This window comes from Myotis lucifugus, unplaced genomic scaffold (assembly GCF_000147115.1).
Source record: "Myotis lucifugus unplaced genomic scaffold, Myoluc2.0 scaffold_835, whole genome shotgun sequence".
Classification (NCBI taxonomy): domain Eukaryota; kingdom Metazoa; phylum Chordata; class Mammalia; order Chiroptera; family Vespertilionidae; genus Myotis; species Myotis lucifugus.
In genome coordinates this window covers 55,504-73,046 of record NW_005871883.1, presented here as the reverse complement: position 1 = coordinate 73,046, position 17,543 = coordinate 55,504, and the positions used below count along the sequence as shown (strand labels likewise).

General features: G+C 45.2%; 2 protein-coding genes across 2 annotated transcripts in view; one reads left to right on the top strand and one right to left on the bottom strand.

The window, feature by feature from the left end:
* Positions 1-455, top strand: part of LOC102441494 (usherin-like) — a 133,456-nt gene extending 133,001 nt beyond the window's left edge. The window contains exon 29 of the mRNA XM_023747297.1: positions 366-455. Within this exon, the coding sequence (XP_023603065.1) occupies positions 366-455 (90 nt within the window). The remainder of the gene's footprint in view (positions 1-365) is intronic.
* A 787-nt stretch (positions 456-1,242) lies between these two features.
* Positions 1,243-17,543, bottom strand: part of KCTD3 (potassium channel tetramerization domain containing 3) — a 30,614-nt gene continuing 14,313 nt past the window's right edge. Inside the window, exons 9-18 of the mRNA XM_014448451.2 lie at positions 13,022-13,137; positions 11,609-11,696; positions 11,377-11,493; positions 9,616-9,786; positions 7,435-7,590; positions 6,428-6,524; positions 4,802-4,986; positions 4,593-4,731; positions 2,718-3,289; positions 1,243-1,424 (exon numbers count right to left, since the gene is read on the bottom strand). Of these exons, the coding sequence (XP_014303937.1) occupies positions 2,731-3,289; positions 4,593-4,731; positions 4,802-4,986; positions 6,428-6,524; positions 7,435-7,590; positions 9,616-9,786; positions 11,377-11,493; positions 11,609-11,696; positions 13,022-13,137 (1,628 nt within the window). The 3' untranslated portion in view covers positions 1,243-1,424; positions 2,718-2,730. The remainder of the gene's footprint in view (positions 1,425-2,717; positions 3,290-4,592; positions 4,732-4,801; positions 4,987-6,427; positions 6,525-7,434; positions 7,591-9,615; positions 9,787-11,376; positions 11,494-11,608; positions 11,697-13,021; positions 13,138-17,543) is intronic.

Here is a 17,543-nt window from a genome sequence, read left to right as displayed (position 1 = left end):
TGTGTGTGTGTATATATACACATATATATATACACATACATACATATATATACACACATACATAAAGGCTGCGTAAGTACTCCATTTTTAAAATGTTCTTACTTGCCCACCCCTTTTATATATTGTCTCCACGTTGCTGACCAGAAAACAGGCTTAGGAAGATGAAGGTGCGGCACAGTGCGCTCCTCCATGACACATACATTGGCTTAGTGTGTAGCTCACCTGTGCGTGTGACCCGATGCTTCCCGTGAGTTTAAGGCGAGGAGGGCTCCAACCACACCCCAGTGGAGCGCAGGGGATTAGAACTGCCCTGGGTGGCGGGCGCTGCGCAGCGAGCCTAACCTAACGGGACGGCTTCTTTCCAGTACCTGGACGAGGAGGACCTGATGAACGCCATCAAGGGCTTCAGCTCCGTGACCAAGGAGCACACCACCTTCACCGACACCCACCTGTAGGGCCGCCGCCTGCAAACCGTGAGTGCGCCTGGGGGTGGCTGCACGCCCCATTCCTGCGCCGTCTCCCTGACACACCAGAGGCAGAGCCGCGGCTTGTCATCTGTCATCCTTGACCGACATGAGAGAGGTCTAGGAGAGGGGTGGTTCTGGTGTCTGAAACAAAGGCTGCCGTGCACACGAAAACTCTCATTGTGAGGAAGCTGAAAACCACACTTTTCACCTGGCCCTGCCTCTGGCCGAGAGACCACAGGTAAAACCATCAGTGGGCGCAGGGCTGTTACCAGTGAGAGAAGTCAGTAGTCTCAGGGCGAAGTGATTCCGAGAGCATGTCCCTGCGGGTCCCAGGACCCTGTAAGGAACAGCTATTCCAATGGTCACAGCCGCAGAACCAACCCTGACTTCAGCCCAGCAGGGTCATTCAGAGGTCGCGCCCTCGGGAAGGGTTTGTACTGGTTACACTGTTCAGGGACATTCCCCACCTGCCCCAGCATCAGTTAGAAGGGTCTGTTCCCAGCGCCTTTCACTCTTGCAAACGGCTGTGTTAACTACTCAACTTTGTACATTTTCTCACTTTCCCACCCAACTGTTACATGACTGACGAGAAAGATGGGACCGATAATTACAGCCCTTAGTAATACCGACCTTGTGCTTCACTGGCAACATAAGTTACTTTCATGCGTATTAAGTTCTCCCTCTCGCCTCCCTTTTTTGTTATGGGAAGAAGACATGGACAGACGCATGTAGGTACACTTTAAACAGCTGTTCCTAAAACAACTGAAAACACAGGTAGTCTTCATCATTTTTATTTGACTTGATAAATAAATACAGGAGAACGGTTGTGAAACCACTGGCAATATGGTAAACTTTAAAGCATTTATTCAATTTTACTCACTTATTTCCTGGAATGAGAATATGTACATTTTTCACCAATAAATGCTTAATGCTTCACAATTACCTTATTTGCAGATACTTGAAAGTCATTCCAATCACATGGAAAAAAAATACAAAAAATTATCTTTTATTCTTACAATTTAAAATATATTCAAAATAACATTTTTGCAGCAGCCCAAACCTTTGACAGAAATTTCAGAGCTGTAGTCTCCTAAGCATCTATAGGCGCAAGCGGCGGACCTTCCCCCCGCCATGTGCATGGATAGCCGCAAACCTCGCATATCAACTCTGGTCGCCCAATTTTAAAATCAGACTTGTTAGTGACATCTCTGGGTTTGTAAAGAAAATGGTAACTTAAATTCGTAAATATTCCAGCGCATATGGAAGAAATGGGGATGGTTCTGTTTTGGACGTGTGGCAATTAACTGATTAACAAAGTAGCCACGTTCTGATTTAATAGTTTGGATTATTAACACGGTGGCTCCTACACGAGGCAGACTCGCACTTGGTAGTGTTCCCTTCTGGGCGCTCATAGCTTTGTCCTTATCATTCCATCTGTTCAAACACAGACAACTGCTCCCACTTGAAAGAAAGTTGAAGTGGACTTTGGGCATTTACTATTGGTGATGCGTGCTAAGATTTAAGACCTACACTTACAAGTACCCTCAGCGACTAGGCCACCAGGGCAGCCTGGTGTTCAACATCAATAGTGTTTTGAATGACAGGGTATTTCTCCACAAACATAGCACCTCATTAAGTATCAGGTAAACACTGTGCAATCACAATTAGGGTGAGAGACTAAGTTCCACGCAGAGAAGGCGTGTGATTTACGACAACCTTGCAAGGCAGGCCTCAGGCATCATCTACGTGAGGAATGTGGTCAGTTGGTTCCCATGTTCTCAGGGGGGCTCACCTATACGGTGCCATCTGGTTAAGGTGGGGTGGTTCCTACACGTATTTCTGAGCTCCCTGGACTAGCTTTACAAATGATCAATTGAACACGCTTGTAAACCTAAAAATAATCTTCAGAAAGGTCAAAAGAGCTCTAGTTTTTTTCTCGTTACTCCATCTCATTCTGTGAAAAAGATACTAAGTGAAGTCTGATGTTTTTGTCAAGTTTTGGTGTAGAAGCTAGTGGACTGGATCCAGGAGTTGGACTTCCATCTACAGCAGGGGCGGGGAACGTCCGGCCCACAGGCCGCACGAGGCCCTGCCTGGGCATGGGTGGCGAGGCCATTACATGTCCGACCACATGCAGCAGGCTCACGTTGAAGCTGGTAATTCGTACGGCCTGCACGTAATGTCAAATAGCCAAAGGGCCCTTGGCAGGAAGAGGTTCCCCACCCCTGCTCTGAATGAACAACACCCTACCTGCCGGGTGAGCTCACAGGCTGTACTCCTGCCCCGAGGAGTCGCTCTTCTTGTGCCGAGGGGACGGCGTGGTCTTGGTGGGAGAGGGGGACGCGGTCCCGGGCGAGTCGGTGCCTCCATCGGAGGTGCTGGGCGAGGAGGCCAGGTGGGGCCCTTTCTTCCTGCCCAGGAGCCCTCCTCCGTCGAACCCGCCTCTCTTGCGGAGCTCCCCTTTGTCACCGTCATCCTCGGGCGCCCTCTTCTTGGGTTCCGGGGCAGCGTCGGCTGCTCTGTGCGCTTCCGACCCACCATCGGACTCTCTCACACTTCTCGTTTCGGCTCCAGGAGCCTTGCTCTCGGCCCCAGCACAGTCCCCCGCCGCCCGCTTCACCTCCGCCTGGATGGGGCCCGAGGTGGCGTCTTCGGGCACAGCGCGCTCCAGGTTTCTGTTCAGGTTGAGGGTCTGGAAGTCGCGGTAGCTGTGGAAGCTCTCGGTCCTCCGCGCCCGGGCTAACAGCGGGCTCTCCCGGTACGGCCGCATGGAGCCATACGTGGCTGCCTCGTGGATGGTCTCCTGCTGCTGCAGCTGGAGGCTGGAACAGGTGTAGAAATCACAGGTCAGGAATTACACCACAGTGTACGCACGTGACATAAATATGTAAAGACACTACCTTCTTGTTCTTACTTCTGTCTGTAAAGATACATTTAAGTACTTTATAAAATTGCGTGTGTATTAACTACCCATTCACATATCCTAGATGTTGTCAGTGAAGCAGGATTCTGTTTTCAATTACAGTGGCATAAAGTATGTATTAGTTCCAGGTGTACAGCAGTGATCAGACCTTTATGTAATGTACAGAGTGACCCCCGTAAGTCTAGGACCCATCTGACACTATAAGGTTATTACAGTATTGACTGTACAGTGGAACCTCGTTTCTCGAACAATTCGCTTCTCACCCGGACAACCCGTCCATGCTGACGCCTGTAGGATCAGCCTCGCATCCCTCAGGTGATTGAGAGAACGCACAAATATGCATTTTAGCAGTTTCCCTTGGCTAAAATCTCAGAATACTGTGCTGTGAATATTTGTGTTTTGCTTTCGTTGCTGCTTATAATTGTTAATTTTTAATGTCCTTTTTGTTTTTAAAGTGTTTGTGTATAGATTACACAGTTCATTAGCCAGGTACTATATAGAAGGTTGAAACGGAATCATTGGGGGGTCTGGAATGGATTATTTCTAATAGGAAGAAATGATTCGATTTTCCAACAGCCCCCGGCACAAATCAAGCTTGAGAAACGAGGTCCCACTGCATTCCCTATGCTGTACTTCACGCCCTCGTGACTGTTCTTGTAAACCCAGCTAAGTTTCTGAAAAGCTGAAAAAAGCTGGGGAAAAGGGCTTTAAAACGACGGTAGAACCAACGTAATTCAGTATCGGGCCTTCAGTTTAGATTTGGATTTTTTAAAATACATTAACTAAAAAGATATAATATGCCATTGTCTTAAAAGTACATAATGCATGCAAATTCCGAATCGTTATGTTGTACACCAGTAACTACTGTAGTGCTGTATGTCAATTACACCTCAGGAGAATAAGTTACATAATGTCAAGATCAGGAACAAAAATGCCACATACTATCCAAGGTCACAGATGATGACTTTCCTGATTTCCTTTGAATGATTCTCGATCACAAAACAGGCACCCAAATGAGCAGAAATTCACAAAATAAGGTAAAGGGTAAAAATGTCTTCCTATGCAAAGAACCAGATGCATGCAGTGGAGACATTTAGTGAGAACAGTTTTTTTGAACTGAACAGCACGTAGAGTGTGACTTTGCAATGTCGCTAAGACACCAGGCTTTTATGAACGAGTCCCCCCAGAGCAGCGCCACCCACCTGGAGCTGGCCTCGCGGAGCCGGCTGTGCTGCACCACGGAGGCGGCCGGGCTGATGCTGGGCGTGGCGCAGCGGGAGGTGCTCAGGTCGCACTGGTCCAGCAGCTTCAGCAGCTCCTCCTCTGTCGGGCCGCCTGCATCTGAGGAAGCACCACCGCGTTACCACCGCGGCCCGCGCGCGCCCCGTTCCGGGTCTCCCGCGAAACCTACCCTTGTCCTCGCTCTTGCTGACCATGTCCATGGCGGTGGTCAGGTCCCACATCTGGATGCTGCCGTTGGTGTGGCCGGTGAACAGGTAGCGCCGGGGCCGGGAGCCCATCCTGCTGGAGCCCTCGCACTCCCGCACGGTGAAGGCGGAGATGGTCGTGCAGTCCACGGCTTGGATCTCACATATTCTGTAAGCGACGGGACAGACAGCATTGCAGATAAAGTAATTCCAAAATCTGAATCACAGAGTCAGAGTTGAATACACCACATACATAAACCGATGTAAAGGGGGCAAGGCAAGTCACAGGAATCAAAGTTAACCTTTGTTTCTTTGAGTCTCATGAAAAGGTTCTTATAAAATGATGCAGTAAAAGTCATCGAAACCAGGCAAATAATTTCAGTCAATCTTGAAAGAGCCTTGGTAAGACATGAGCAGTTCTTTCAAAGGAAGCTATAGACATTCACTAGACAAAATGTTGGAAATCATTTAAGATTTGTGTGTAAATTACAAACATCTGAAACCAGAGGACACGTACAGCGGTGGCAGAGGCCTGCGAGCACCCGCCATTAGGATGATACTCGGACCTCTCAGAGCCTGAGCTGTCTGTAAGCAGAAGGCTTCGCATTAGCTGCTTAAGGGGCTGCTGTTCTATTTCTGCTTATTTTTATAAATGTAGCTTTTCCTCTGGAATCGTAAAGTTAACAGGTATAAACTAACTGTAGTTGGTACAACACATTGCTACTGTGTGAGCTAGAGAGGAGGGAGGAGGTTAGACCTGAACAAGGAGATGAAATACTATGTTGTCAGGTTGTTACAACAGCAGTTTTAATAAACATTTGGCAGCTTCTTCAAATATGCACAGAACACTGAGTGATTTATAACATTTCTCAAGGTATTAATTTCGTCTTTATCTTGGAGGCTTTAGTACATAGAATTTTCCAGAATCAACTCATGCAATGAACTTCGATAAAAAATTTATCATCTCAGATTTTATTAAAATAGTAAGAAATTAGAAATATGCTGAAGGATAACCGAGAAATTATTAAAAGCAGAGTAACATTAATATGAGTATCCATAACTTTCTTAATAAGTACCAATAGGAATTTTGACATGCAAAAAAAAGGTTATGTCTTTAAAGAAGAGAAATGTTATAGCTCAATGTGTCTGAGGCGATAACATTTTTAAAAGTCAAATGGACAAGGAAGAGGAAACGAACTTCTACCGGCATCTATACTAGTTAGGGCTACTCCGGATAGGTCATATCTCTTACTCATTTGATCCCATGCCATCCTACAAGGTGGGGACCTTCTTTTATAAAGAAACTGGGGCTCCGAGAAACAAAGCAACTGAGGGTGAGTGTCGGCAGCTGGTGAGAGGAAGCGCCAGAACCCGCCCTCCCACTCCTGTTTGCTCTGCCGTCACTGGTCCTTCCTAACCGTCCAGCATCAGGAAATCTTACGTGAATCCTAGAGAACAAGCACTGGATATCCTGCCCTGGTTCCAAGGTAAAGCAAGGCCAGGTAGTGGGCAGACTCCTCTCGGCAGTGTGTGTGCCTGCACGCTCATCAGGGATTCAGCACTGTTGTCTAAGGAGGAGTCCTGAGCAGGACCCGGCCCAGCAGCCTTACCTCTTCCCAGTGGAGGACAGCCTGACGAACAGCTTGTTGGTGATGGGGACCACTTTCTGGATGAACACCTGCTGATCATCTCGCTCACCAAAGGGCCCTTGATCAGACGATGCCAAAAGAAGTGCAAGTTTAAATGGTTTCATTTAACATTAATACTGGGGGCGGGGGGGGGGGGGGGGGGATTTTTCACGCCTGTCAATGTGGCCTTGCATTCCACGTCAAACAGACAAAATGCAATGATGCGAGGACTTCAACTTGCATTAAAACATTTTTAAGAAATGCATGTTTCAAAACTGTTTGTTGTGCAGTGAGGCTGTTAAAGCTGAAGGCAGGGATAAGCTTCGGAGTGTCCATGGTCAGTGCCCGTGGGAACCCGGGACGCATAAGCTCCACCTTCACTCACCACCTTTGAGAATGCGCTCAGTTCCTTTTATGTACTGACTTTGGGGGGGGGGGGGGGGCAACATGCAAAATCTTAAAAATAAAGTGCAACCCCATTCAATAGAATTTAATGTATCAGAAGCCTGTTGCACCCTGCAAAGTTTTCTTATCTAATTAAGGAAAAGATTAAATTATTTTCACTTGGTTGTACTTGGCAAGGCAAATCATTGACTCATCCATTTTAGAAAGATTCTTAACATAAAAGTGTTTTCATAAAAAACTTAAATGTAATATTTTAGTAATTCTCTTATCCCATCATACTCAATAGCTAAAATAATAAAGTATTATTCACAAAAGTATATGATGTACACAATATAATTCACACATTACCTTATGTGAATCATACCTAATGAGATGAACAATTACATCTTCATTAAAGAAATAAAGTGCTCCAATTCGCATAACCATCATGGCTTTTAATTATAAACAAAAATGGTTAGCGTTTGGAGATATGTACTAAATTTGTTTTAAATGGATTTCATAATTTAAATCTCACTTGCAGGTTTCTACTGCTGTTCACACACTCTGCCCCGGCCACACGGGATGTGAAAGCCGACAATGCTCACCGATGTCGTTCCCAGAGGAGTAGCTGCCGGGACTCTCCGTCTCCTCCAGAGACAGGATCTTGAACGAGGCGAGAGGAGTGGAGCCGGGCTGAGTCGAGATCATGCCTCTGAACCGTGTCACCGTCCATGTCCGGACGTGATTGTTATCTGCACAGACTAGGAGGCAAGAACACCGAGGAGCTAGTAAATAGGGATCTGTACGAGCACCAGCAAAACACTTTCACAAACACTAACTTTTCACTGTGATCACCACTGAATAGATCATAGCACATCTTTTGGAGTGGCAAATGGCATGTTTATCTTAAAATTATACTTAATTTGAGATAGCTGAATATGGTTTTCCTTCTGCACATGTAAGGTATGTAAGTACATCTACGGACCCTCATAAAAGTAGCCTATAGAGTAGAAAAGGTTAAAGAAAAGTATTTGTAAGAGAAAAGATAGTAAACAAGTTGCCTAGTTTGTTTTTAAACCACAGAAACTTTCCTTATGTTACTCAGATATTAAACAGACCAGGAGCAACTGAAAACGTATCGTCACAAATGACATTTGTCAGAAGCTATTAGGAACCCACTGATAGTTACATGAGGAAAATTAAGATCCCCTATAAAGCTGAGAACCATTTTTATATCAAGTAAGAGTATGTATTTTAAAAATATACTCTAACTTCATTTACTTTTTCATATAAATATTAAGTGGGCATATATTGAGATAATCCTAACAAGTAGCCTCTCTTTTTTTCCCCTTTGGTCTGAACACATAATGATACTTTTTGGCTTATATTTTTAAATCACTGTAAATTTTGTGGCATACCTTAATAAAAATGTATACTAATTTGACATGATTTCAGAAACTTGTTATTTACCAAAAACTTGTTATTACCAATAAGTTATGAACTCATCAGTAAATACTAGGAAAACATCTAATATACAACGGTTTTTACTGGAAAAATGCCATAGTTGCATATTTTAAAACAAAACTTTAGAAATTTAATTTTGGCTAATTGCAATAGAAATAAAAAAATGTACAAATGTTACTTAGGTAACAAAATTCTCAATTCTCAGAATACCAGCTTTCTGTTAAAAAGACATTTAGTTCTAGGCTGTTTATTCAGTTTCATGGGAAATAATATCCTGATTTCACTATTAACCCAAGGATTCAGAAAAATTTAAAAATCTTTAAAATTATGACAAATTTTGTTATTTGGTTCAAATGAGCAACTATGGCAATTTTGTTAATTAAAAACTTCATATTATTAAGACATGAAAACAAACACTATGGCAGCAGTTCTCAACCTGTGGGTCGCAACACCTTTGGGGGTCAAACGACCCTTTCACAGGGTTCGCCTAAGACCATCGGAAAACATATATAATTACATGTTGTTTTTGTGATTAATCACTATGCTTTAATTATGTTCAATTTGTAACAATGAAATTGGGGGTCACCACAACATGAGGAACTGTATTAAAGGGTCGCGGCATTAAGAAGGTTGAGAACCACTGCACTATGGGAAAAAGAATGTCATTACATTTATATCAGTATATACATATTTTTTACACTTATATTGATGTCCACCAGGTGGCAGAATAACATAACTGAGCACTGCATACATAAAGTACTCCAGATTTGTGGCTAAGGTGGACATTTTTCTTGACAAATTTACTTAAATTTCAAACCAACATGAAATAGTGGATATTAAAATGCAAGTTTTACTATGCAGTTCTTTGGCACATGCTACAATATCACCTCCATCAAAATAAGAGCAATTACTGCTGAGATTTCTAAGCACTGTCATGCAAAACAGTCTTTCTCACAGGGTCAAATGGCCCGACCCTCTGCCTCCCTCTCGTAGGGGTTTGCAGTCAGCTCTGCCGCAGAAGCTAGTTCTTCACACACGAGGTGCTGACTCGAGGAGGGGACATGTGGGCTTGGTTTCGGATCTGGCTGCGGCCCTGGCCCTGCAGACTTCTCATCGAGTGCAGTGATGCAAGTACTTCGACTTGCATTAAAAATGTTTAAAGAAATACCTATTTGTAAAAAATGGTATTTTGTACTGAAGGCAAAAATATGCCTAGGAATGTGCACGAGGCTGCTTTGCTGGTCTTCGGGTTTGTGAAACTAGGGACTCCCCAGGCACGGTTCCGAAAGCGGCCTCCTCTCCAGCACGGACCCTCCCCTTACCCGACACGAGGTGCTTCTCGGACAGCATGATCTTGGTCACGGGGCTGCGGTGCACGGTGAAGGTCTGGAAGAGCTGCGGGCCCGACCCCACCGTCTCGGGGTGCTGCACGATCACCCGCACTGCCCCAGAGCTGGTACCGTAGGCGATCTCAATCCAGTTCCCACTGACACCTGGGGCGCAGGGGAGGGAGGGGGACATTAGGCCACAATAAACCATGACGGAAGCTGCCCTCGCAAAGCTCCCCTGCGAGTGGGGCAGAGCAGACCCAGTGCCCCACCAGCCCCATCGGCCCAGCTCAGGAACCGGGGACTCTGACCCCCCCCTGCACTGTGTCCGGTTCTCACAGCAGCTCTCACACACGGATCATCTACTCCCGTCTACCCACCTCTACTCCTCGACGGACAGAAGCCTAATCACCTTTCTATCCAGGTCACCCTGTAGAGTGCCCGAGACATCATAGGTATTCTTTAAACATTTATTGAGCAACACATCGGATGCAAAGCCATAGTCCGTGTTCCTTCTAGCCCCGCAGGACCATCTCTTGTACTTTGCTGTAATACAGAATTTTCCTGGAGGAGTCGAGTGGCGTATATAGTATATCCTATTTTACAGTTTCAAAACCCTTCGCCCTGGAACACACCCCCCACCTGGTTACATCACACTCACCGCGCTGTCTCTAACCCTGCCCAGCTCCTCCCGTCAGGCCATCTGTGGCTCCGTTTCTACACAACTGCCCAGGCCCCACCCAGAGTTAAAGAAGGATGGGGTTCAGCGGCCTGTCCTCTTCAAGAGCTTCAGATAGGGAGCCTCTGACTCTACCAGCTCCTGGCCTGGTTCCCCTCAATGCCTGACGGCCCTGGAAAGCACTTCTCCTGGCCTGCAGGCGGCACCTGCCTCTAATTTAGACAAAGGAACTGCTGCTCACTCTGCAGAGGGCGAGCTTGCTGTGAAGGGCTGGGCAGCAAAGATTCTAACCTGTGCACCCACACTGTCCATTACAGCACAGAGGAGCCAGAGGCGACCTGGAAAGCATTAATGCAGAGCGCCTGGCCTGGCTCGCTGAGCCCAATACAGTTAAAATCTCACCTCAGTCTCAATCCAAACCCCCTGGTGCACTAGAATATTGTTTTTTTTCGGATCAAAGAATTATTTCCTTTAGTGAATTACATAAAATTGCATTTTATCAATAACATTCACACCTATCGATATCATTGTGCACATTTCCTAAAATTCCTTTAGGAAATTTAATACATTTCCTAAAATTCCTTTCATTACTGATAATTTAGAGTTCCCATGTATGTTTACTGTTCACCCCAGAATATAAAAACTTTGTAATTTACAGAACTTGTTAATTGCATTGCAAAGGCCTTTGAAAGGCAATGAAAGTTATAGACACTGAACTTCCAAGTAAAATGCCTTTCCAGAACTTAAATTTGAAATCTGCAAAGGAAATAAGCTCATCTTGTCCAATAAAGATGAGCAGTCTAAGAGCTTTTGTGTCTGGTTAAAAAATATAAAGCCTCCTCATTTCAAAACAAAATCAGCTACTGCAATAAGAAGGTCAATGTGTCAATATTTTGGGAATTTGGGTTGATGCTGTAATGATTCGGAGGAGGCAGGTGCGATGTCACACCCCCGCTGCTGCCTGTCTCTGGGCCATGCCTGACTTCCACATGAAAGCAAGTGTAATCCTCCTGCAGACGGGGAGGGAGCCCCAGCGCTGCGATGGAGGAAGAACGCAGGGCGCCTCGGGCACTGACTTGTTTTGGGGGTGAGGTACACGCTGAGCGCGGTGATGGCGTCGTTGGAAGGGTCGTGGTAGAGTTCAGTCACCAGGAGATCGTTGTCCTTCATCCGCAAAGGGAACTTCTGCATGTCTGAAACAGAAACGCTCAGGTCATGTCGAACCAACAGTGCGTTTATTTAACACTAAAGAAGGTGGGGTGTTCTTGTCGTTTAAAAGAGCCCTGGGAGCAGGACGTGCTCACTCACCGATGTAATAGATGGACCCGTTGTTACAGCCGAGCAGAAGGAACGACCCAGCAGTGTCATAACTAGTTATGGGGACGACATCTTGAACCTGATGTGGCGAGATTGTCATCAGATGTCAGATATTAATTACAATTTATTTTCTGCTCCATTTTCTCAAAATTCTTAATAAAAAACACACACCAATATTCACTATAAGTGGGGCTTAGAAATGGGCATTTTGTACGTACACACATGCGCGCGCACATGCACAGCAAATGGTGAAGAACCACGTATGTGATTCCTTTCAAAGCTTTTAAAAATGTGAATTTCCACAGGGGCACGGTCCTTTCAGAATTTAGGATTCTCTCTTTCTGCACATGGTTCTGAGACCACAGCACTCTGAGGACTGGAAGGCCAGGTCTGAGCAGGGCACACAGCGATCAAGGCCTGCTTAGTCACCTAATGTGGGCAGACTTAGACCAGAGCACAGATCAAGCGACTTCCGCATAGTACGTCTCCCCTCGATAACCTTCCTTTCTGTGAAAAGACAGCTCCCCTACTTTCACTCTGCCCACTGCAGGCTTCACCTGTTTCCTAGGAAAGGGCATTAAGGCAAATATGCTTCATGTTTTGTTTTTTCAAGCACTAGAATAAAAATTCAGTTTCCAAGCAGATCAATATAGTTGCAAATTAATAGCTGCCTATATTTGTGCTAAAAGAAAAGCAAAGGGCATGATTTTTACTACAAAACCAAACCAAACCGGAAGTATAGTTTGCCAGAGCAGAGTAGTGACAATAAGGAAGATCCGATACTCTTCCCTGGGCACAGCTAGGACGTGCGCGTGAAACCTCACAGGTGCCACTCAATGCAATGCTCTCCACATACCAGGCACTCCAGCACGGGAAGAGGGATGCAGAGGCCTGTGCATTTGTGGGCAACAAGAAAAATAACAATGCAGTGCGAGCGGCTGGCAATCGGTGTGCAGCACGATCAGAGGGGGGAGGAGGCTCATTGAGGCCCAGCGTGGGGGGAGGGCAAAGGCCACAGAAACATGCAGAACAGTGAAGCTCGGGAACTGGACAGTCACCGAGGAAAAGGAGGGGGAAGGACGTGCTGACAGAGCAGCAAGTGTGAAAGCACAGAGCCAGGCCCATTCCTGTGGAAAGGAAAACGCAAAAGGAGCTAAAAGTTGCAACTCAAACCACGTCAAGGAAATAAATGGCAAATCATAGTTTAAACACTTTTTGCAGAATGACTTCAAATTCTTAAAAACAGTCAAATTTTATCCAGAAGCAAATTTGCTGCTAAATATATTCACTTATTCTGTAAAATCAAACGGAAACAAAATGGACTCCACAACAAGCGAACAGATGCACAGTCAGCAGGAGTTTCAGCCGCTCTCCTGGCTGCCACCTGCTCCAGGTAGAACTCACCTGCCAGTGCTGAGTGACGGCGTTCCACACGCCCACCTTCCCCGTGTGGCTCGTGGCCACCAACTGGTTACCGATGAAGAAGAGAGCGTCTACGGGGACACCGAGGCTGAACACTCCTAAGATAGTAAGAAATAACGAGGCTGATCAGTCATCAATCAAACCCAAACCTTAAAAACATCGTAAAGGCGACTATTTTTAACCGAGGCTCATGTCTACAAATTAGGTGCTAAACACTTTGGGGACCAGAAAGAAGCAACTCTTCAGCAGCTTACACACCCCTAAAGCAGACAGACGGCTGCCCCAAGTCCTCGCACACGGACAGGACGGCCTGTCATCGGAAGCCGTGGTTCCCGCACCTGTTGATCATTCCGATTTACCGGGTAGATTTAAAACGAACAAAATAAAATAACCGGCCCCAGGAGCTATGCCAGGCCCCTCAATCAGAAAGCCACTGCGCTGCTATAAAATCCAAGGAGATTTAGCTACAGCTCGTGGACCAGATGTCTGGGAACCACTGGTCTGAGGAATACAGACTTGGGACCCTCAATGATCTAGAACCTGGAAATAAGAAAGAAAAAAAGGGTGTGGGGTGGGGGGACAAACAAAGGAGTCATTCAACACTCAGAAACCCAGGCCTTTACTCCGCTTGTCTAAACCCCTCGTTTCCCAGCAGGTAGATGTCAGTGTAATTTATACAAAAGGCACTATGTTAGGCCATGGATTGACAACACAAGCCAGGAGCTTATGGTATAAATCAGGGGTCCTCAAACTACGGCCCGCGGGCCACATGCAAATACAAATATTGTATTTGTTCCCGTTTTGTTTTTTTACTTCAAAATAAGATATGTGCAGTGTGCATAGGAATTTGTTCATACTTTTTTTTTAAACTATAGTCCGGCCCTCCAACGGTCTGAGGGACAGTGAACTGGCCCCCTGTTTAAAAAGTTTCAGGACCCCTGGTATAAATAGAGGGAAAAATGCCAACAGCCAATTAGAGCATAAGGTAACAGTAACAGAAGATACACAGGTATAAACTACCCAGAGAGGTCCAAGGGGTAGGAAGGGTTTGAAAATATTTCTTAGGAAAGAAGCCGTGTGAGTGGGTTTTTAAAAAGGTGAGCAGGAGTTCATCAACTGGGGAACGGGGCATGGGGAATGGGAAGCCCAGGGAATCTGAGGAAAGGGGGAGGGGGAGTAGTGAGGGAGGTTGGAAGGACCAATATTCCACATTGAGAGCAGGAGCGTGACGTCTGAGGCAGAGAAGCTTGGGCTGCCCTGGGCGCGGACAGCTGGGGAGGGGCCCTGGCTCTCGGGGGCCTGCCCGCCGCCTTCCTGGTTCTTGCTCTCTCATCTCTAAAGCAGCTGCAGTGAAGGTCTCGGTGTCTAGTTCACCTTCAAAATGTCACAATCCAATTTTGACACAAATAGTATTACCTTAGTTATTTGAAAAACACTTTATGAAAACTGTCTTTTTATCCAAAAATAATGGGAAAATACCTCACCTATTTAATGTGGTTTTTAAGCTGTGTCACATATCAGTTTACTTTTTTAAAAAGTACCTATTATGTGACTACACGAACAATTTTCCCAGCATCTAGCTTAGAAAAAACAAGGCAATGAAGAAGTCATCGAGAGAAACAAACCAATTAAATGCAATGGCAGCATGTATTAAACCCGTAAGCCGGGAGAGAGAACTGATTTCTTTTGAACTATACACCTATAGCAGGTATGCCTCGTTCTGTGCAAACCTGTAATGCACACAAACAAGACCAGCAGCAATCAATAACCCCGTGAAAAGTCTTAACCAATCTTAAAGCCAGGCATCTCTCAGGAATAAAAATGATCGACACTGGACGAAAAGAAAAAAACACTGCTATTGATAGAAATGTCTCATATATATATTTTTTGTATGTGTAAGTACATATTTATGTACATGAATATACTATTTTAGTCCAACCAAGAAAAAAAAAAAACAGCAGCAAAATAAAATTAACACACAAAAAGGCTCAGCCCTGTGGCCAGACCTGGCTGAGAAGGAAACGTGCCACTTCAAAGCAGAATCATCACTTCACGTGCAATTTCAAGAATTCTCACGGAACAGGACTTTCATACAATTGTGCAGAGCATGCGAAGCATGCGAAACTACCTGCAGTACCACGGGCTCGGCAAAAGGTAGAAACAAAACCAGGAAAACCAACCTACGTGGACTACTCTAGAGAGACGAGGGCCTGGGAAATCGAGGAGGACGTTCTGAATGACCAAGACATTTAGTGTCACTGCTGCTTAGGCCCCGCAACCTGACCGCCCTCCGCAGGGAGGGCAGGATCAGCAATGACAAGGCCCCGTCCTGAGGGGCCCGCTGGGTGACACAGTGCCGGCAGCCGCCGCGAGCAGCACCGCCCTGCTCCCTGAAGTTACAGTGAAGGGAGGGCAGCCCGTCACGGACACACCAGCCTGACCACCTCCCGGATGCTGTTGTCAGGCCCTGGAGAACATGTGATAACGAATGGTCTCTTACGGAGTGTGAACATTACTATGTAGGGTCTCACAGCATAGCTCCTACCCCATGAGCCTGTGCAAGCACAGCACAGCCAGCAAGCTCCTTCGCTGACTGGTACATCACAGGGGCAGTTCGAGAAAGAAAAACACACACCACACCCAACTCCCTTTCTGGGTCATTATTCCCTTTTACACTCATTATCTTAGGAGAGTACAGGGTCCAGGCTATGTGACCTGTGCTAAGGTCTTACGTTTTCTAGAATCTCTGGTGGTAGGGTTAGGGGGTGACCAACTCTAAGTTGCCCAAGATTCACTCAGTTTATTTTAACCATTTCCACTACCCTCTTAGTAGCAGCTTCAGTTCTGTCTTATAATCGCTGTAGCCTCAGCACTGTCCACTACATTATCGTGTGGAAATCCAGGTTTCCCTCCCACCTACAGAGAAACATACGAAACGACGATACGTTGCTGTGTTTTGCAGTATTCCTTTTAAACATGTTCTGAAGACCTTTCAAAATTACTGTTTATAATCTAAAATAAAATGTTAAGATGTGTTTTCCTCCTATTTAGAGATGGATCCCTGGCTTCAACATGAGCCATCAGCAGCCGCCCCTCAGCCTGCACCTGCACCATCTGAGCTATAAGATGCCCACAAACACGGCCCGTCCGTTCTGACTCACGGAAGGGGGGACTTTAAAGAAACTGGGCAAACTATGGGAAAAGTTTAAAAATAAAAATGACCTTTCCTTCAACTTTATAGATGTTAGTAACTTGCCTTATTGTCTCTTATGCAATAAAATGTTTTGCCAGGTCTGGGTCCATTGAGAACAAATGTTCAAAGTTTAAAGTAAAAGAAATATTTTTAAAAAAAGACCCCGAATAGCTGCAGCAATCCTGAGAAAGAATAAAGTAGGTGGGATCTCAATACCAGATATCAAGCTGTATTACAAAGCCACGGTTCTCAAAACTGCCTGGTACTGGCCCAAGAACAGACATATAGACCAATGGAATAGAATAGAGAACCCAGAAATCAACCCAAACCACTATGCTCAATTAATATTCGACAAAGGAGGCATGAACATACAATGGAGTCAAGACAGTCTCTTCAATAAATGGTGTTGGGAAAATTGGACAGATACATGCAAGAAAATGAAACTAGACCACCAACTTACACCATACACAAAAATAAACTCAAAATGGATAAAGGACTTAAACGTAAGACGGAAACCATAAAAATACTAGAAGAATACAAAGGCAAAAAAATCTCAGACATATGCCGAAGCAACTTCTTCACCAATACAGCTCCTAGGGCAATGGAAACTAAAGAGAAAATAAACAAATGGGACTACATCAAAATAAAAAACTTCTGCACAGCAAAAGAAACCATCAACAAAACAACAAGAAAGCCCACTGCATGGGAGAACATATTTGCCAATGTTATCACCGATAAGGGTTTAATCTCCAACATTTACAGGGAACTCATACAACTTAACAAAAGGAAGATAAACAATCCAATCAAAAAATGGGCAAAGGACCTAAATAGATACTTTTCAAAAGAAGACAGAAGGAAGGCCAAGAGACATATGAAAACATGCTCAAAGTCACTAATCACCCGAGAGATGCAAAACAAAAGGACAATGCGGTACCATCTCACACCTGTCAGAATGGCTATCATCAACAAATCAACAAACGACAAGTGCTGGCGAGGATGCAGAGAACACTCCTGCACTGCTGGTGGGAATGCAGACTGGTGCAGCCACTGTGGAGAACAGTATGGAGTTTCCTCAAAAAACTAAAAATGGAACTTCCATTTGACCCAGTGATCCCACTTCTAGGAATATATCCCAAGAAACCAGAAACACCAATCAGAAAGGATATATGCACCCCTATGTTCATAGCAGCACAATTCACCATAGCTAAGATCTGGAAACAGCCTAAGTGCCCATCAGCAGATGAATGGATTAGAAAACCGTGGTACATCTACACACATGGAAGACTATGCTGCTGTAAAAAGGAAGGAACT